Source organism: Ctenopharyngodon idella, chromosome 15, assembly GCF_019924925.1.
Source record: "Ctenopharyngodon idella isolate HZGC_01 chromosome 15, HZGC01, whole genome shotgun sequence".
Taxonomy (NCBI): Eukaryota; Metazoa; Chordata; class Actinopteri; order Cypriniformes; family Xenocyprididae; genus Ctenopharyngodon; species Ctenopharyngodon idella.
In genome coordinates this window covers 19965494-19987046 of record NC_067234.1, presented here as the reverse complement: position 1 = coordinate 19987046, position 21553 = coordinate 19965494, and the positions used below count along the sequence as shown (strand labels likewise).

Below are 21553 nucleotides of genomic sequence, written 5' to 3'. Positions count from 1 at the left end.
ATATTTGAAGTGTTCAGCCTCTTTCTGCTGCTGTGAGTTCAGCTGATTGAGCTGTAAATGATTGAACACATGAGCTGCTCCTCAGTCACATGATACTGCAGGACTGAGAGTCACACTGAAATACACACTTTCACATCAATCAACATTTCAGTCTCTTGACTTTAAACAGACTCGAGCTCAACAGTCAGAACTGAGAAATTAAGAACATGCTGGATCATGTTTTTTGTTCCGTGACATTTTAGATCTCAATGATTCATCACACATTGATTTGCGCTTTAAGTTTGTATTTTCTCTTTAATAATGGATTCACTTCTGAACTGATCTGATCTGAACTGAGAGAGTGAAGAGTGTGTCATTGTTCTCTACAGGTTGAGGGATTGTGGAGTCACAGATGAAGGTTGTTCTGCTCTGACTTCAGCTCTGAGATCAAACCCCTCACACCTGAGACAACTGCGTCTGTCAGGGAATAAAATAGGAAAATCAGTGAATCTGCTGTCTGATGTACTACAGGATCCTCACTGTAAACTGGAGAAACTGGAGTAAGGTCATATTTGACTCTCACACATGAATCACAATGTAAAGTATATTTAAAGTGTAAGGCCTGCCTAATCGGCCCAATGGCGGTTTCCATTAGGATGGGGAAGGTTTCTTGCGCGTTCAGTCTTTTCAGTGTGGCAAAGTAGTTTAATTCCAATTAAACTCTTATCTGACTCCATTTTATTATGACCTCGAATTTAGGTTGGAATGCCAATTGATTTTTCACCATTTATAATTATATTTATAATTTATCTGTACATTTAAATATTCTATTTAACTCTTTACTCTTATTGTACTCGTTCATTCGGTTCTCAGAGTCACACAGGGTCCTCGCACTGGCCATTCATTTATTATGCGGGCCCACGATCACAAACTAGCCAGTCTTGGTCACTAGACAGAGGTAATTGACTATACTGTTTAGAAGGCCGCTTTCATGCTTGCTCTGTCTAAAAGTATTTTGTTTAGTCCCCATAGATCTGTATACACTTGAATTAAAGTCAGAGGTCACAACCACTACTACAGATAAGCCGACCAATATTACTCCTCTCATAGTAGCTTTGGTTTGTTTATGCCATGGTTTCCCATGTACACTTAACTAGAGTAACATTACATTAAACAGAGGTAAGGCTCACCCTATTTAGGTTGGTCGATCAACATTTTGTTGTCCTAAACGGAAATTTCCTTTTTAGCCTTTACAGTCTAAATACACTTGAAGCTCTAAAATCACAGCTCTAAAATCACAGTTGGTGTGCCCTACGCTCCACTCAAAACTGGACTTTAGTCCGTTACTAACCTGATGCAGATTTGCGGTAACAATGGATACAATAAGTCAATAATTTTAGAGTAAGTCAGAATAAAATAAAATGTGACAATTTATTAGTCAGGTAAATGTATCATGCCAATTACATAATCAATTCAAAGATGATCAATACAAAACATCAAATGCTCAGAAATAGAGTAAGATGCATACCTGACATTAGAAAAATGCACTCAGCAATCTGGGCTGATCTGATTACAGAATCGCGCCCTGAGGGATTTTTAGGGAACCATATTTTATTCGGAAATGTTCTCAGAATGTCCCTGCTGCCCTTGTTAAAAAATTGAATTGAAAATTAGAGCTAAATTGATTAACAAAAGTGGCTGTTCAAACAAAAACTAATTTTTCTTAAATATCTTACAAAAAAAAAAAAAAGCTCTTTACAGGTATTTCCTGGACTATTATTATGAAGCCTTTTCTTTAAAACACAAATCTCTTGCAGTAAGTCATTAGCTGACAACAGCACACGCATGAGCTAATGTAACTGCTGCATCACTGCATCAGCAACTACACAGTTATTATCTTTAAATAAAGCAACATACAGCATAACATCAGTTTTTCTGGATCATCACTGACTGAAGCACAGGCTCTACTCTCCAGCACAATGGTAACCTCACAAAACTCAGATAACAAACAGAACATTAAACATTAACAGATCTCTCTAGATCTCTGCATATTCACTTATTACAAACCACTCTGACTTCATTTCTTTCATTCAAAACTTCTTAATGAGGTGTTGATGTTTTATCAAAATTTATAAATGTCACCGTTATGGAGGTAAGCGCTTGCTTTAGTTGGGCTCCTGACCCTTGACTTTTTAAGTTTACTTTTTCTCTAATTGTTTTAACTGTGTTTCTAAAGCATGCTTGTTACAAAAAAAGTTGTGAGAAGAAAATAAACTGATCAAAAGGGTTTGGTTATGTCCCAAATGTTCTTTTTGTAATGTTTTTTTTTTTTTTTGACCATGAAATAACCAAAATGGAGTGTTCTCCTAAAGTCATATAAAAAAAACAACCTTGAACTACAGCGCTTCTATTACCAAAAGAAGATGTCTTAGGAACACCCTGAATGTTCTGTGAAGGTTTGGAATTTTCGTCACTTTTAGGGAATGTCACTTTCTACGTGGGAAGCTTTCCCGCAACTTCATGCTGTGGGGTGTGAAGACAAATGGCTGTTTGTTGTTTGTACTGTCCATATCTCAGGAGATCAAAGTATCTGAGGTTCTGTTTATCTTACAGAAGTGTTCAGCCTCTTTCTGCTGCTGTGAGTTCAGCTGATTGAGTTGTAAATGATTGAACACATGAGCTGCTCCTCAGTCACATGATACTGTAGGACTGAGAGTCATACTGAAATACACACTTTCACATCAATCAACATTTCAATCTCTCGACTTTAAACAGACTCGAGCTCAACAGTCAGAACTGAGAAATGAAGAACATGCTGGATTCATTCTCACTGTTCATCATGTTCATCTTTCTGCATTGACACTTTCTAAACTATTGTTTTCAATTTTGTAAAATCACTCACACACACATGATCATGTTATGTGACATTTTAGATCTCAATGATTCATCACAAATTAATTTGTGCTTTAAGTTTGTACTTAAAGCACATGACGTTCTGTAAAGGTGACAAAAATTCCAAACCTTTACAGAACATTCGGGACGTCCCTAAAACATCGTCTTTTGGTAAAGAAAGTGCTGCAGTTCAAGGTTCCTTATATGACTTTAAGGGGACGTTCCATTTCGGTTATTTTATGGTCAAAAAAGAACGTTACAAAGAGGACATTTGGGACATTAACAGAACGTTCCCACACGGTCCTCTGTTGGTCATTTAATAACATTCCCCTTAACTGTCACAACCCCGTTGGCGGGGCGCCTCCCAGCCAGCAGAAATAGTCAGTCTGGTTAGTAATAAGTGAATAAGGCCACTGCATGATGACAAAATCACCAACAAGCAACCAAATCCTTTTGATCAGATTTTTTTTTTATTTCTCAACTTTTTTTTTGTAACAAATGTGCTTTAGAAACACACAGTTACAACAATTGGAAAAAAAGTACCTCCGGAAAAAAAGCTTACCTCCGTAACCGTGACATTTATAAATTTTAATAAAACATCAACACCTCATTAAGAAGTTTTGAATGAAAGAAATGAAGTCAGAGTGGTTTGTAATAAGTGAATATGCAGAGATCTAGAGAGATCTGTTAGTGTTTAATGTTCTGTTTCTGTTGTCTGAGTTTTGTGAGGTTACTATTGTGCTGGAGAGTAGAGCCTGTGCTTCAGTCAGTGATGATCCAGAAAAACTGATGTTATGCTGTATGTTGCTTTATTTAAAGATAATAACTGTGTAGTTGCTGATGCAGTGAAGCAGCAGTTACATTAGCTCATGCATGTGCTGTTGTCAGCTAATGACTTACTGCAAGAGATTCACATTTTAAAGAAAGGCTTCATAATAATAGTCCAGGAAATACCTGTAAAGAGCTTTTTTTTTTTGTAAGACATTTAAGAAAAATTAGTTTTTGTTTGAACAGCCACTTTTGTTAATCAATTTAGCTCTAATTTTCAATTCAATTTTTTGACAAGGGCAGCAGGGACATTCTGAGAACATTTCCAAATAAAACATGGCTCCCTAAACGTTCAGAGAATGTCCTGAATGTTCTGTGAAGGTCCCCCAAACCTTAAAAGAACTCCACATTGTGACTGTCTGTCACAATACTAGGCAACGTCCTTAACACCAGTGGGGACGTTCTGAGAATGTTCTGGGAACGTAAAATTTCTAGCGGGGGATTCATTTCTGAACTGAACTGATCTGAACTGAGAGAGTGAAGAGTGTGTCATTGTTCTCTACAGGTTGATTGATTGTGGAGTCACAGATGAAGGTTGTGCTGCTCTGAGTTCAGCTCTGAGATCAAACCCCTCACACCTGAGACAACTGGATCTGTCTAGGAATAAAATAGGAAAATCAGTGAATCTACTGTCTGATGTACTACAGGATCCTCACTGTAAACTGGAGAAACTGTGGTAAGATCATATTTGATCAACATTTCAGTCTCTTGACTTTAAACAGACTCGAGCTCAACAGTCATAACTGAGAAATGAAGAACATGCTGGATTCATTCTCATGTTCATCTTTCTGCATTGACACTTTCTAAAGTATTGTTTTTAAGTTTGTAAAATCACACACACGATCATGTTTTGTATTTTGTGACATTTTAGATCTCAGTGATTCATCACGCATTGATTTGTGCTTTAAGTTTGTACTTTCTCTTTAATAATGGATTCACTGCTAAACTGATCTGATCTGAACTGAGAGAGTGAAGAGTGTGTCATTGTTCTCTACAGGTTGAGTGATTGTAATCTCACAGATGAAGGTTGTGCTGCTCTGGCTTCAGCTCTGAGATCAAACCCCTCACACCTGAGAGAACTGAATCTGTCATGGAATAAAATAGGACAATCTGTGCATCTGCTGTCTGATGTACTACAGGATCCTCACTGTAAACTGGAGAAACTAGAGTAAGATCATATTTGACTCTCACACATGAATCACAATGTAAAGTATATTTGAAGTGTTCAGCCTCTTTCTGCTGCTGTGAGTTCAGCTGATTGAGCTGTAAATGATTGAACACATGAGCTGCTCCTCAGTCACATGATACTACAGGACTGAGAGTCACACTGAGAGCCCGTCCACACAGAGTTTACATTTAGATGTATATGTAAAAATTTTGTATCATATTAGCGTTTAGTTCAGACAGATCCGGCGTTTTGGCAGTCTGAAACCGCTATTTTTTAAAACCAGGCCCCTTGTGTTTTCGTGTGTACTGCCAATCCATATATTTTGTGAAACAATGATGTTATCACCCCACATCTCTACCTTTGTCAGACATTGCTATGTCCAGAGATCAGAAACTAAAAGTCCTGCCATATTTTTTATTCCACCCACTGAAGCAGTGTTAAAGTTAATGAGATAATTAAGTGATAAATTGAGTGATGATTGATCAGCCTGTGAATCTCAACAGTGGTGAGAATAATAAATCATGTTGCAGTGCATTCTGGGAGCCACCAATCAAAATTCATCCATGGCTCCCATCATGCATTGCTGCATGAATAAATTATGAGCTTAATTGTCTTAGTAGTTTCCTTTATTGTCACTATTTTTATTTATTTATTTTGTTCTGTTTTTATGTGACTTTTTAGTAGCTTGTTTTCTAATGTTCAGAGTTTATCTGTTTATCAGAATATGTTGCTTGTCGCCGTTGTTGAGATTCACAGGCTGATTCTTGATGTCTGTGTCTCTAAATGAATTACTTTTTTTTTTTGGTCAGAACACCTTTTGAGAAATCCTTCAGATTATGTTGAAAAAACTGATCTGTTGTGGAATCACAGTGCTGCTGTAATCAAATGTAAATCTAACTGAGAGATTCAGGACAAATGATTATGTGAAAACATAACCAACAACACCTGATCCTCTTCTTTTCTTGGCTGACTGCCTCAGTCCAGCCTAAACAAAATCTAATGTTAAAAAGTCAAGAGTTAGTTAATGTTAGTTGGTCAAGAGCACAACTAAAGCAAACACTCATCTCCACGATGGTGGCTTAAAAATTGTGGTTTTCTCTGCTTGTTAACATCAGGTGTCTTCAGTAATGGTCAATCATCACTCAATTTATCACTTAATTACCTCATTAACTTTAACACTGCTTCAGTGGGTGGAATAAAAAATATGGCAGGACTTTTACTTTCTGACCCCTGGACTTTACACCTCTGCGTCACGTAACAGCAAGAACAACAACAACAACAACAACAATAGCAGACTAGATGCTTGTGTTCGTGCCGAGCTTTATTTCTAAGCTTTACTAAAGTTTGTATACAGGGCGAAAGGTTTTTGCATGCTCCAAGTCTTATTCTCCATTTTTAGTGTATCTCTGTGGCAGAATTACAGCACCACATACTGGTCTGGCATGTATACTACATCGTTTTGAGTCGGTTTCGGTGGTTTCGTGTGTACGCAGATATTTCTTGAGACAAGGAAAAAAAAAAAGATTGGATAGGGAAAGTTCTGGCTTTGTGTGGATGTGACCTGAAATACACACTTTCACACACAATCAACATTTCAGTCTCTTGACTTTAAACAGACTCGAGCTCAACAGTCAGAACTGAGAAATGAAGAACATGCTGGATTCATTCTCACTGTTCATCATGTTCATCTTTCTGCACTGACACTTTCTAAAATGCTTTTTTAAACATGTGTTTGTGTAAAATCACACACACACACACACACACACAAATTGATAGTCCATAACCACGTAGAAGGCGACGTTCTCGCGACCTTGCGCAACATTCCCGAAAAGTTCTCTAAATTTGACGAAAATTCCGAACCTTTACAGAACATTAGGGACGTTCCTAAAACGTCCTCTTTTGGTAATGAAAGTGCTGCTGTTCAAGGTTCCTTATATGACTTTAGGGGGACGTTCCATTTTGGTTATTTTATGGTCACATAAGAACGTTACAAAGAGGACATTTGGGACATTATCAGAACGTTCCCACATGGTCCTCTGTTGGTCATTTAATATCGTTCCCGATATGAGTTTAGGGGGACGTTTTATTTTGGTTATTTTATGGTCATGCAAGAACGTTACAAAGAGGACATTTGGGAAGTTAACAGAACGTCCTATAGTAATAGTCCCCTAAACATTCCCAGAACGTCCTGAATGTTCCCTGAAGGACCACCAAACGTCCCCCCAACCCTTAAAAGAACTCCACACTGTGACCGTCTCTGAACGTTCTGGGAACGTTACCAGGTGACATCCTTGACATAAAAAATCCTAAAGGATTCCAGAAAGAAAACTGTACAGGTTTCTAATTAGAATTTCTATCATATTTTGGAACCATTCCTATAAGATTCATATAGGACTTGTCTTATAGACATATATATCATAATTTCTGGGAAGGTGCACAGAGGATTTGGTTCTTATTCTGATCATTTTCTTTGCAGCATCTTGTTTACTGAGACAATGTACACTGTAAAAAAACAACAAAAAAACAACAACAAATGCATGGTATTAAAAAGATTATTAAAAAAACATTTAAAAAAAAAGATCAATGACTGGCAATTGAAGTAAAATTGAAGTAAAATATCCTAATTTATATTCCTTTATTATCTAATATCTAGTTTACATCTGTCACACCTGATTCAACTCATGAGCTCATTAGTAGAGACAGGGCTGCTGCTCCTCCAGGACAGGTTTGAGAACCACTGCTCTAGATCTCAGCATCTGAACTCATTTCAAACCAGTATGACTTTATTTCTTTCATACAAATCTTCTTAATGAGAATTAAGACAAACATTTAATATAGTATAAATAAGAGATATTATTTTTCCTGATTGAATGATACTTCAGGTCATGTTTTGTGACATTTTTGATCTCAGTCTAATGATTCATCAAACATATTAATTTGTGCTTTAATTTGTATTTTCTCTTTAATAATGGATTCACTTCTGAACTGAACTGATCTGAACTGAGAGAGTGAAGAGTGTGTCTGTTCTCTACAGGTTGAGATATTGTGATCTCACAGATGAAGGTTGTGCTGCTCTGACTTCAGCTCTGAGATCAAACCCCTCACACCTGAGAGAACTGAGTCTGTCTGGGAATAAAATAGGACAATCAGTGAATCTGCTGTCTGATGTACTACAGGATCCTGACTGTAAACTGGAGATACTGTGGTAAGATCATATTTGACTCTCACACATAAATCACAGTGTAAAGTATATTTGAAGTGTTCAGCCTCTTTCTGCTGCTGTGAGTTCAGCTGATTGAGCTGTAAATGATTGAACACATGAGCTGCTCCTCAGTCACATGATACTGCAGGACTGAGAGTCACACTGAAATACACACTTTCACATCATAATCAACACTTAAAGGGTTAGTTCACCCAAAAATGAAAATTCTGTCAATTATTACAGACCCTCATGCCGTTCCACACCTGTAAGATCTTCGTTCATCTTTGAAACACAAATTAAGATATTATTGATGAAATAATCAAAATTTTCACATTATGAGGCTGCTTATGTCATTGTGGCGATCTCATTTAAGAAGAATAACCATTAGATTGCAAAGTAAGAAAGAACTTACAGTATTTTACTCCTTACGAGGAATAACAGTCTATTTTATTATTGTTACTGTTCATAAATAAGACTTCCTTGATGACGTAAGCAGCCTTAAAATACGACCTCCGGAGGACGCAGCTACAGTGCAGAGCTGTAACCTGGAGGTAAAGGGGTGATGATCTGGAGGAACATGATCTCAGTGCATGTGAAGGCAATAGTTCGTACTTTGTACATTAGGACATTGAATATTTCTATTGAATATCTAATTTCAATTCAGTTTATAAACTGCCAGATGAGACCAAAACATGACACAATTATGAGTTTGATCACGAGTTAATAAATGATATGGGAACACATGGATCCTGTGAAGCAAATGTCCTCCTGTAAGAGTGTTTTAGTGGAGCAAGTGACTGTTTTTCAACTAAAGCAAGCGCTTACCTCCGTAACCGTGACATTTATAAATTTCAATAAAACATCAACACCTCATTAAGAAGTTTTGAATGAAAGAAATGAAGTCAGAGTGGTTTGTAATAAGTGAAGATGCAGAGATCTAGAGAGATCTGTTAGTGTTTAATGTTCTGTTTCTGTTATCTGAGTTTTGTGATGTTACCATTGTGCTGGAGAGTAGAGCCTGTGCTTCAGTCAGTGATGATCCAGAAACATTGATGTAAGACTGTGTAGTTGCTGATGCAGTGATGCAGCAGTTACATTAGCTCATGCATGTGTTGTTGTCAGCTAATGACTTACTGCAAGAGATTTGTGTTTTAAAAAGATGGTTTCATAATGTTAATCCAGGAAATATCTGTAAAGAGCTTTTTTTTTTTTTTTTTTTTGTAAGACATATAAGAAAAATTAGTTTTTGTTTGAACAGCCACTTTTATAGTCAATTTAGCTCTAATTTTCAATTAAATTTTTTGACAAGGGCAGCAGGGGCATTCTGAGAGCATTTCCAAATAAAATATGGTTCCCTAAACGTTCAGAGAACGTCCTGAATGTTCTGTGAAGGTCCGCCAAATAAAGTCCCCCAAACCTTAAAAGAACTCCACATCGTGATCGTCTCTGAACGTACTGGGAACGTTACTAGGCAACGTCCTTAACACCAGTGGGGACGTTCTGAGAATGTTCTGGGAACGTAAAATTTCTTGTGGGGAGTATCTCACATTCAACTCTGTGTTTGTCAGTCCTGAAGCACATGACAGTTTCAAACAGCACATTGAGTATCAACATGCATGAATCTCATTCTGTCAGCAGCAGTATGTGGCAATGCTTGTCATTATATCTCCTCTACTGATCTGAGACCAGAGTTAAATAACAAACTACAGACACTTGAACTACAATTCAAACTGTGTCATTGTTCTACAGGTTGAGTGATTGTCGTGTCACAGATGAAGGTTGTGCTGCTCTGGCTTCAGCTCTGAGATCAAACCCCTCACACCTGAGAGAACTGAATCTGTCTGAGAATGAACTAGGACAATCAGGAGTGAAGTTTCTCTCTGATCTGAAGGATGATCCACATTATAAACTGAAGGAACTAAAACATTGTGAGTATATTTTTTATTTAAAGCTTTTAAAATGACCCAAGTTCAGTAACATCCTTATATGTGTGTAACTGGAGAATATAAGATAATAATTCAGCTCCACTTTAGTCTCTGTACTTTAAACTGTTTAATAAGAGTTTAATTCTGTGAAATGAATATTATCTATATATATATTTTTATCTCTTACAGTGTCTTTGTGTGTAAGTGATCAAGAGAAAGTTGTTTATCATTTACTGTTATTAATCTATTAGCAGTTTTTCATTCATATCTCTGACTAAAACAAATATACTAATATCTCTTGCTGTGTTTGTTCTGAAATGATCTCCTGATGTGATGTGACAGCAGTAATATCTCATAATCATATGTGACTGTCTGTGTGTTTTATTGTAGGACTCTCAGTATTTTGACGTCAGTCCAGTTTCCTCAGGATCAGCTGATGGTGAATAAGGAGCTACAGAGACTGAAGACACAGAGATACACAGCGATCACACTGACATGTGTGTGTGACTTCACACCAGTTTCTCGTTTTTATCTTTTTGTGGGTCTGTTATTCTCAATTAGTTTCCCACAATGAACTTTTCTAACTTCTGTAATTTAATATTCGATTTTATATGCAATGGCCCATGAAAATAAGTGCTGAAAGTCACTATAAGCAGTTCATAATATTTCTGGATACACTAGATATTGATTACATTGATGGTGTAACACTCAATATACACTGTAAGAAGTGATGAAACTAAAACACTCATATTTTAATCAACAAGCCATAAACATTGTGAATAAGAGATTTATTGTGCAATATAGACAGCTTAGTTTATTATACCGGGAGAATCTGATTAATTTACCAGTATAACTTAATTTTTTTTTATTACTTTCAGTAAATTCAGAAAAGAGTCTGACTACAGAGATAGATGATATAAATGTGTCTACCAGATGCTGTCTATCAGTAGAAGTCCACAAAGATTTTACTGAAAATGTATGTTTGTAAAATACTTTTAACCTATTTTTTAATATGATTGTATTAAAGTTTCCATCTAAAACTTCACATCCTTTTGTGGTTTCTTGTATTTTTCCTCTAAACAGTTACCGGTAATTAGACACATATTCTTGATGGAAAGCATTTCTGAAGCCAGCTGCAGATTCATTCATTGTATATTTTTTTTTCAATATGGAGAGTTTAGCTGGAGGTATAGCTTATTAACAGTTTGACAAAGTTATACGTATTCCAAAGGACAGATTGAAAGAAAGATAAATACAAAGTTAGATTCATACTAGCTGACAGGTGACCAACAGATCAGCTGAGATGTACTGATGAATCATTGGCTGGAAGTGGCCGTGTTTGCTGGGTTGATGAATAGATGAAGAGATAAATGGATGGATGCATCAGTGTAGAGGCAGAGATGAGAGGAATGTGACATTGGCCCACTAGAGTGCTGACGGTCTAAATCGCCCCCATACTCCCCTGTCTGTATGTTGTGTGAGTGAGACTAATATTGTTCTGATGCACAGGGCGCTGTGTTTCTGTAAGCCAAGTCATCATTACTACTGCCACTGCTTTTGTTTCCACTAATGCATTCCTACTCACTGCCACACTAGGGCACAGAGAGCTGAGATGGGCCTGGTGATAAAAAATGATCTGTATCAGCGTTTAGGGTTAGTGTGACTGCGAAGCTTTAGGTCAGCTGGATGCTCAGCCAAACCGCCACAAGCTAGAATCAGGTCTAGAATCTCAGCTAGCCCTCAGAGTTTAAAGTTGTATAGCTTTAGGTTTCACGATCTGTTTGTTATTATTGACATGGTGTTGGGTACCCTCTGTCAGAGCAGGGTAAAAGGGAGGCTTTTATCCAATGTAAAATCAGCTGGACAGCTGCACACACATCTTTTAGTATCTCCGTTTGCTTGGTGTAAATGTCTTTAAGTGGTACATGCTGCCACAAAACCTGATGTCTGTGTCAGGGATATTTGAGTCATTCTAATCTACTTTATGTTTTAACTCTATTAGCAGTTTTGCAAGGATAAATTTTGGCATGTTCAATAAGTGCTGTAAATATGATATTTGGGATGGTTCTCCCTATGAAGTGCAACTAATGGGGTGGATCCGTCAGGATGACAATGACATGCCCATTAGAAGTTTAGGTGTTCACTAATAGCGAAAAGGAAGCAAATGAACAGCCAATTGCACATTTGTTTTTTTGCAGTGGCATTTAATTTTCATGTGGCTGATGGCCTTTTACTAGGGGTGTAACGATACACTCAGCTCACGATTTGATAAGTATCGCGATACTGTGTTCACAATATGATACATATCACAATATTTTGAACAAAATTAAAAATGAAACTGAAATTCAAATGACAGATTTATTTCCGAATCATTAACAATTTTCAATAACTTTGTTGTACATACAACTTAATTTCAAGATTTGATTGGGTGTGTCACTGAACAATGAAACTGACAATCAGTAATTAGAAAGCAATCATGCCCCTTGTCAGTGCAAAAACTGGACAAGGCCAAGGTTTAGTTTTTAGTTTTTATGTATATGTTGTGTTTTTAACATGCATGTTCAGGTTATACAGTACTTAACCTTAGCCCACTTACCCTATTTTGTACATTTTATTAAAACAAGAATATTCAGAATTTTTTAAATTATATTTATAAGGTGTTTTTTTTTTTTTTTTTTTTTTTTTTTTTGCCTCACATTGATATGAATCAATTGCTCAATAATGTCCATGAAACTCCAGGTAAGCATATATAATCTTTTATACTTAATCTTACCCCTCAATTACATTAAAACCAGCACTGCAAATTTTAAAAGCTATCTGAGACGTTCTTATGCGTACTGGACCATAGGATGGTCACTCCACTCAGGGAGATGAGAGATCTTCTTTTCTGTGTTGGGCTGGATGGGCCAACCCCACGCTTTAAAGAAGGGGCACAAATTCAGGTTGACCACCTTGGAGAAGGTCTCAGCATACAGATTCATCTTGCCTGCATTGTCTTTTGGCACTCCACTCATATCATGGTAGGCGGCAAAAACTTTCTTAAAAGCATCCCAGCCAAATTTTTCCTGAAGCTTGAAAAAAAAAGAAAAGAAAAAAAGGTTAGAGAGATGATGGAAGACTACACAAAAATGGGTAGAGATATTTATATAATTATATTTTTATAATAATTGCATACAATTACATTTTCATATTTGTTTATTTCACATAAGATTGTTTTGTTTTTTAAATTACACATTTCTTAAGAATTAACTGAAAAAAAGAGAGTAAATTATTACTTCCAATGCTCACAAATAATCCATTCTTGCTTTAAACTCTCCTGCTTTAAAAATTACAATAATGGCAATGATGATATAACCAAAAATGTACATTATCAAACAATTTTTATAAGCCCATGCGTTTTACCGAATAAACAAATTGTTAAAACTTTATTCGCAGTCAGTTTGTACCTGCAAGTAAGTCTCGAGTGCTGTCCACACACTCCAGCTATTTAAATCCTTACCACCATTGCAATACATCTTGGCACGAGCCTGGCGTTTTTCTAGAGTCATGTTGGGATGAGCATTAGCTCTATTCAATCGCAGCACTTCCTCATGTACGTACACTGACCACAGGTTGCAGGTGCACTCAGTGGTGTGTGGAGGGAACTCCCAAACTCCACGCTGCTGGTTATGACCCAACTCGTGAATGGGCTCCCCAAAGACCACTTTTATAGGCTTCCTCCATGTTTATTAGTTCTGGGGCAGACTTGGAGTGCATCATGATGGGATATCCAGAATGCATGAAACCTGAGGGGGGAATAGGAGGAACAGTGTTATCGTTAGGATTGTGTGAATGTAATTAATAATAATGCCATGATTCTGTTGTAATTGTGATGGTTAACGGTTCTTTATCCTAGCAATAGTACCACTGACCGCTAGAGATCTGAACATCCGCAACAAACCGCTCCTTGCGGGGAAACTTGGCAGGCTTTGCTGCCAGGTCAGCTATGCTTCTCATTATGGCATCCCAAAGTTTAGCCACCTCATCAGGGCGGTCCAGATTCCTTATAAACTGGGATTCTAATGTGATGATGATATTCTCAAACTCAAGTTCTGCCCAGGGGGCAGGTGCCGAACGGATCCTGCTCACCCAGTCAGCTACACTTGTCTCTCCTGAGGAACAAAACAAGTTTTACCACATACCTTTAAATGTTCTGAATAGAAACCTTACTGTGATGCTCACTGAATATTAATTCAGAATTCTTACCAGATTTGAAGTATGGAGCCTGTACTGAGACCTGCACGACAATTTCCACCCCATCCACTTTGCTCTGGGGAGGTGCAATTAGGTAGATGAGCCCTCCCCACAGATTCCTGACCTGGACCATTTGTTTGTTTAAGGGGAATCGCTCATGGACCACAGGAGCACGTTTCAGGACATTTGCTCCACCAATGTTATCTGTCTGGCAACCAAGCTGCACCTATATAGAGTATCTCTTCATATTAATAACATGCTCTCCAAGCCCTATGAGCAATAAATTTGTTTCTAGAATGACAAGTATATTACAAACAACACTATTCCTTTATTGGAAACATGTAATGTATATAGACTATTGATTACCTGCCAATTTTTCCCAACAATCTCTGGAGGTATTGTTATGAACGTCTTCATACCAGGAGAAAGATAAAAGCCTGTGCTTATCCATTCTTCACAAGCTGAAACAAGTAATTTTATAGTGCTCAGAAATTGTAAAACTTAAACAAGGAATAACATTTTCCTTCTGCATTTGGCAAGAAACCTTTCGTACCCGTAGTGTTTGCACTGATCCGAACTCTTGCATTAGACACAGTGGGCAAGTCGGGTCTGTCCTTGATGATGTATGGAAGAAGGGCATCAGGATTAGGCGACACTTTGTATACCTCAGTCGCAATGTGGAGCATCAGGCAGTCTTTGGCACTCTCAACAGGACAATTACTGGACACCTGTGGAACACCTACCTCCTTCACTGTGTCAGTAAGAAGTGCTAGCACTGAAGTGTAGGCGGCACTGTCATGAGAACACATACGAAGGTAATTTGCACAGTCGCAGCCCAGCTGCTTCAAGCAGCCCTGTTCATGATCAGTCAGTTCTTGCCCCTGCCTTACATGTTTGACAAATCGCTGCAGCATGCTACGAAAGTGGTACCCCTCTCTACACCAATGCTCTATTTCTGGGGCCTTATATAACCCTCCACCCAAGGTGTTGCCTAAGAGGCTCAATCCCATCTTGTTAAGAATGTGATTTCCTGGGCATTCGGTCAACACATTGCAGCCAGGGTGGGTCTGGGCCCAATACCAGGCATGACCCCCAATCAGAAGACCTCCGCCTTCAGCAACAAATTCTTGGATCTCTGCACACTGGGCATCACTGTAAGAAGTGCAGACGTAGACGCTTAGATCTTCTCTGAAGCCAGTCAACTGGCAATCTAAACCTGATTTGCTCAGTACCGCGTGGGCTGCTTTGAGTTTGGGTAGGATCCCAATAACACCCGTCCGACCCTCATCAAGCCACTTGATAGCATTGATCATGAATGCGGACAGAGAGTCCCGGCCCAGGTAGCTTTCATGGGATACCAGAATTACTCGACCTTGTCCATGATATGCACCAGCAATGAATGCTTTTCCAGCCGGAGTGACCGCAATGGGAAATGCTAATGGTCCGTGCACCATCACCTCAGATGCTATAGCCTCTCCTTGGGTGTCAAACTTGGACACACCTTGTAGCAGGAACTCAAGATCATCTTTGAAGTCTTTGCCTATTCTGAAAAAAGACAAGACAGATGGTGAAACGCATGGTTTGTTAAAGAATGGGTAAAAAGCAAAAATTGTATGCTGAACTTACGATACAGCAAGCCAATTAGAAGGGATATTTCTTGGAACAGGACATTTGCCAACTTCTCTTGGGTGTTTAGAGAAATAAATTCCTGCAACACTGCACACCTTGTTTCCTGGAAAGTTCCTTATAGTGTTTTCTTGTGGATGGTCATTAGACCAACTCCAGGCTTGGCCAGCAATGATCAAACCACCTCCAGCTTTGAGGAAAGCAATCAGATCCTTTGCACAGGTCTCGACACTGTAAGCATCTGTGATATATATAGCTAATCCATCCCGAAAGTCTCCTAGCTCTGTCTTGATAGGGGAGCAGTTCAAGTTGTCAGCCACTGAACGTAAACTCCCCTTGATCCCTACAATGCCAACATCACCGGTACGTGGCATGAGCCACATTACGGCATTCTTTATGAGGCCAGGAAAGCGTGTTAGGTATTCCTCATGCCCCAACACCACTATACGTCCCTGACCGTAATGAGATGCAGCCATCAGCACCTGACCTCTTGGATTCATGGCAAGTGGAAAGGCATGTTCACCTATTAGTACAAGATCGCTGGGCACTGCATTCCCTTGGAAATCAAGCTCCTGCAGCCCAGACATGAGAGTGCAGTAGTCCTGTTCACGTGCCATGGTGGACTAGTTCTGTTTAGTAAGTGAATTCAAATCAATCACTCTTAACTAACAATCAGATGTACAGGGTCTGAACACTGGGTTTGTTCAGCCAGAGCTTGTGCATGCAGAAAAATGACACCGATTGGTTTTCAGCCCTACACAAAGACAGAAAATGAGAAGAGAGAGAAAAAAACAAAAAACAAGTTGCATATATTTAGAAAAATACAAAAATAATTATATTGTATAATATACTATACAAAAATCTGATATAAACAATTTAAACTTTACATCCCATCCCAATTGTGGCTACATATGTAATATGCACACACTCACCTTTATCTGTAGATACAAATGCTCAAATGACTTTCCTTATTAGCTCTGTGTAACTACTGAGTGAATGTCCCAACCAGCACAGCTTTGTGGGGCCCAGATGGGTGTCACCTGGGCTGTCCAACCGGGGCCCAGCCGGTTTTGTCCGCAGTTTCCATGTAAACCCCACATGGGTTAGCCCAGATGAAATGAACACTGCTGAGTGTGCACACTACAGGCTGTTAAATGTAACATGTTGGAGTTAAAGGGATAGTTCACCCAAAAATGAAAATTCTGTCATCATTTACTCACCCTCAAGTTGTTCCAAATCTGTATAAATTTCTTTGTTCTGTTGAACACAAAGGAAGTTATTTTGAAGAATGTGGGAAACTGAACAGTTTTGGGGCACCATTGACTTCCATAGTATTTTTTTTTTCCTACTATGGAAGTCAATGGTGCCCCAAAGCGGCCTGGTTACAAACATTCTTCAACACATCTTCCTTTGTGTTCAGCAGAACAAAGAAATTTATACAGATTTGGAACAACTTGAGGGTGAGTAAATGATGACAGAATTTTCATTTTTGGGTGAACGATCCCTTTAATGAGATAATTAGGTGATAACGAGCAGAATCACTGAAGGACAGAGGAACAATAAGAACTACGACTTCAGCCACAGCCTTAGATGAAATCAACCGAAGATAAAAGACATTAAATCTTTCAAGATCTTATTAAACAACTCCACAAACAGCTTTACCAGCTTCACTTATTACTAACCAGATTAACTTTATTTCTGTCAGACATCTACAAAAGTGTTTATTGAGAATTACCAGAGGTTTAGATGTTGATGATTTGTTGAAAATAATAGTTTGGTTTGATGTCACCATTATCGAGGTCAGTGTTTGCTTTAGTTAGGCAGTTTTACTCTTGATTTTTTTTAGTGTTAGTTTTTCTTTGTTGTGGCTGTTTGTTATGACAAGAAAGACAAGAGAAAATGTGATCAGTTGCTTGATGATAAGACTAACTTCTGTAGATGTATGTCAGAAATAAAGTCAATCTGGTTAGCAATAAGTGAAGTTAGTAATGCTGTTTGTGGAGTTGTTATTTCTTCTAAGGCTGTGGCTATAGTCATAGTTCTTGTTGTTCCTCTGTCCTTTGGTGATTCTGTTTGTTATCACCTAATTATCTCATTAACTCCAAAATGATTCAGTGTTACATTTAACAGACTGTAGTGTGCACACTCAGCAGTGTTCATTTTATCTGGGCTAACCTATGTGGGGCCTACATGGAAACTGTGGACAAAACCGGCTGGGCCCCACAAAGCTGTGCTGGTTGGGGTGTTTGTGGCTATGACTATGGCCCATAAGGAGCACACCCTAGGAGCACACCCATAAATAATCCTTTTTTCATTTTGTTTGTTCATCTAATGATGATCACATGATCCTTCAGAAATCATTCTAATATGTGGATTTGCTGCTCAAGAAACTTTTCTTACTAATTATTATCAATGTTGAAAACAGTTGTGCTGCTTAATATTTTTGTGGAAACTGTGATAGATTTTTTTTTCAGGGTTCAAAAGCAAAGTAAAAAAAAAAACAGCATTTATTTGGAATAGATTTTTTTTGTAACATTATAAATGTGTTTACAGTTAATTTGATCAATTTAATGCATAAAAGTATTAATTTATTACCTTACTAACCCCAAACTTTTTGAATGAAAGCTTTGAATGCAAGTTTGAAAGTTTAGTGTAGTAGATGTATTTCTCTTAACTTATTTATTTATGAATGGTAATACATTGTGTTTTTCAGGTGTTTGTTTCCACAGCCCCTTGTATTTGTGGGAACATCTGTGTGAGAAGGTGAATCACTATTGTGGTTATCTGTAGTTGTCTATTAGAGGAATTATATTATAAAGTTGTATCATTTGCTTTACTTACAAACAACAAGCAGCAAGTTTGGTTACAGTAGGCTGTGTATATAAAAGGTGCAGTAAGTGATTTCTGAGAAATGCTGTTGATATTTAAAATAACCAAAACAAACATGCCCCTACCCAAAAGGATCACACCCCTTGATAGCTCCGCCCCCTTACTGATGATTGGCTACAAGTGTGTTTTGGTGCTCGGTCCAATCCACTTTCAGCAGCGTTTCTCAGAAATCGCTTGTTGCACCTTTAAGACACCGTTGTGTTTTTGCAGGCAAATGGTGGAGTGACTATAGACGTGTCACAGAGCTTCTATGTAGGAGGTGAGCTCAATTCAATTCAAGTCTCAGTACTTTGATTTGAGGTCAATTTCATGGAACTAAAGAGTAGTTTAATGGTATTTTTGTTTGGCAGCCTTTTTGTTATTCTTCCACATAAACCTAAACTTAACCCATGTAGTTAGTTTATATTACTGGGTACTTTCATAGGTAAGTACACTGTAAGTACAATCCTAACCCTACCCCACACTCTAACAGACCGTTCAAACGCCCCCTCCCTTTCACCCATTACTCCGACCTGCAAATACCCACACTTGAAATAAAGTGCAACCAGAAAACATTGTTTTAACAACAATTTTATCATTTTTTTTATTTTCAGCACAGCCCAAAATGACCCAATAACATATGCTCAGTTATGGTTTCCCCTCATTTTACAGATGCAGCAGGACGTCCTGCTAACTGGACTCCGGGGAAAAAGAAGAAAGACTTCTCCTGCAGTGACAGACTGATAATGACGTTAACTGCAGTCTTTATTACACATAAGCAGATTGAATTTGTTACTGTTATTGAGAGTTACTGTATTTTATAATGAATTGTTGATGCAAATCATGTGTAATAGCTTACTCTGGCCACAAGGGGGCATTGTTGTGCTTTTCATGCTCCATTTTAGTATAACAAAAAAGGGAAACTTTACAATGGTATGAGCTTTTGGTAAAACACAGCTTTTCAGGCTTTCTTCTTCTTCTTCTTCTTCTTCTTCTTCTTCTTCTTCTTCTTCTTCTTCTTCTTCATCTGTTGTGCCCTCAGTTTGTCCTTAACACTGGTCTTCAGTTTTACACCCCAGAGGAATACTTCTTGTTTCACTTACACATTTGCTTGTGTATTCATGTACGGTTATTTATGTTTTGTACCTTAGTTAGTACCATTCAAAAGCTTTGGGTCAGTAAGATTTTTTTATTATTATTCAGTAAAGATTGATTAAATTGCACTGAATACATTTATAATGTTACAAAAATGTATTTCAAATAAATGCTGTTTTTTTTTTTTTTTTTTTTTTACTTCCTATTCATCATAGAATCCTGAAAAAATGTGTTATGGTTTCCACAAAAGTATTAAGCAGCATAACTGTTTTCAACTTTGATAATAATAAGAAACGCTTCTTGAACAGCAAATTGGAATGATTTCTGAAGGATCATGTGACTGAAGACTGAAATAATGATGTTGAAATCTTTGCATCACAGAAATAAATTACATTTCAAAATATATTTAAATGAAAAACAGTTATTTTAAATTGTAATAACATTTCACAATATTACTGTTTTTACGGTATTTTTGATCAAATAAATGCAGTCTTGGTGAGCAGAAGAGACTGCTTTCAAAAACATTAAAAAAAAAAAAACTCTTACTGACCCCAAACATTTGGACATCACTGTACTAAGCATCTGTAATAATATTTTATGTTTTTGTATCATTGTCCAGACGAAATTAGACTCTAAAATGCATCTTTACGATCCTCCTGCATGACACCTCCCTCACATCTACCAAACAGGAAGTCATTGTAGCAGTGGGATTCCCTGGATGTGAGCCTTTGTTTCAGTGTTTGTTTTTTTCTTCTTACTCCTTCCCGGTGATCAGTTTTTATTATATAACCCCTGTGTTATTATTTTTTGCAGCAGGCAAATCCACGTTCTTCCAGACACACATCATTCCAAAAGGCTATGCATATGTGAACAGGGTGAGTTGAGTGACATAGTTAACACAACAGAGAACCCACAGACAAGTAGATCAGAATAGTGGTGGACAACACTAACCCTGACCCCGAGTCTAGAAAAAGGTGCCTACCTCTATTTCCAAAGCAGATGCTTATTTATCTTTGTCTTTCAACTGAAATGGCACCATCAATGATTTTCTCCACAGATATGTAGATGTCAGTCAAAACGCTGGAGTCCCCTGCAGGTGTTTCAGCTTCACTGCGAGTCTGGAGCAAGCAAAGCATTACAACACGGTATATGTCTTTATTGTGGTCACCATGAAATCAAAATTAACAATACTTATTTTTTGTGGATTATTGCCGTATTTATTATAAAGGAATTATCCATGCACATCATTACTATTATTTTTTAATTAATGTGAAAATTCACTTCTCTGATGATGTGTTTACTTGCATGAGGGCGGGACAACCTGTCACTCACATGAGATCGAGATCAAGTCCCGCCCTAAATTTTTTCTCATTTGAAAAGAAGAAAAGACTATCACAACTTCCTTTTCATAGTGACTTTAAATATGAAATTCCTCAGAAATGCACAGTCAGTCACTGATTTCACTGAAGTCACTGTTTTTTTGCTGTCTTTAGTTTTGTGCGATGGTTCCTTCTACCACCAAGCTTGTTCCTGTCAGTGACATGGTGTTTCACAGCTACAAGTGAGTGAACAGCAGCAAGCTGAGCTTATTCCACCGTACCAGATCTTTTTTCTACACTGTAAAAAAATAAATTGTAAAAAAATGGTCAATGACTGTCAGCTACGGCTGCCAAACAAAAACCTTAAAATTAAAGTAAAATATTCTAATTTAAATAGAGTGCAAAAAACTTTAACAAA

The 21553-nt window shown here is 37.7% G+C and overlaps 2 protein-coding genes across 33 annotated transcripts in view; one reads left to right on the top strand and one right to left on the bottom strand.

Annotated features, from left to right (window-relative positions):
- Positions 1-11039, top strand: part of LOC127494995 (NACHT, LRR and PYD domains-containing protein 12-like) — a 40408-nt gene extending 29369 nt beyond the window's left edge. For 31 of the 32 annotated variants that reach the window (XM_051861337.1, XM_051861345.1, XM_051861324.1 and 28 more), the window contains 7 exons: positions 369-539; positions 4205-4375; positions 4697-4867; positions 7521-7592; positions 7902-8072; positions 9819-9997; positions 10385-11039. In XM_051861337.1, coding sequence (XP_051717297.1) covers positions 369-539; positions 4205-4375; positions 4697-4867; positions 7521-7592; positions 7902-8072; positions 9819-9997; positions 10385-10386 — 937 coding nt within the window. In that variant the 3' untranslated portion in view covers positions 10387-11039. The remainder of the gene's footprint in view (positions 1-368; positions 540-4204; positions 4376-4696; positions 4868-7520; positions 7593-7901; positions 8073-9818; positions 9998-10384) is intronic. The other variant, XM_051861318.1, reaches the window with a different exon arrangement.
- A 2472-nt stretch (positions 11040-13511) lies between these two features.
- The window catches only part of LOC127495576 (TRPM8 channel-associated factor homolog), a 52118-nt gene continuing 44076 nt past the window's right edge, over positions 13512-21553 (bottom strand). Inside the window, exon 6 of the mRNA XM_051862502.1 lies at positions 13512-13779. Within this exon, the coding sequence (XP_051718462.1) occupies positions 13661-13779 (119 nt within the window). The 3' untranslated portion in view covers positions 13512-13660. The remainder of the gene's footprint in view (positions 13780-21553) is intronic.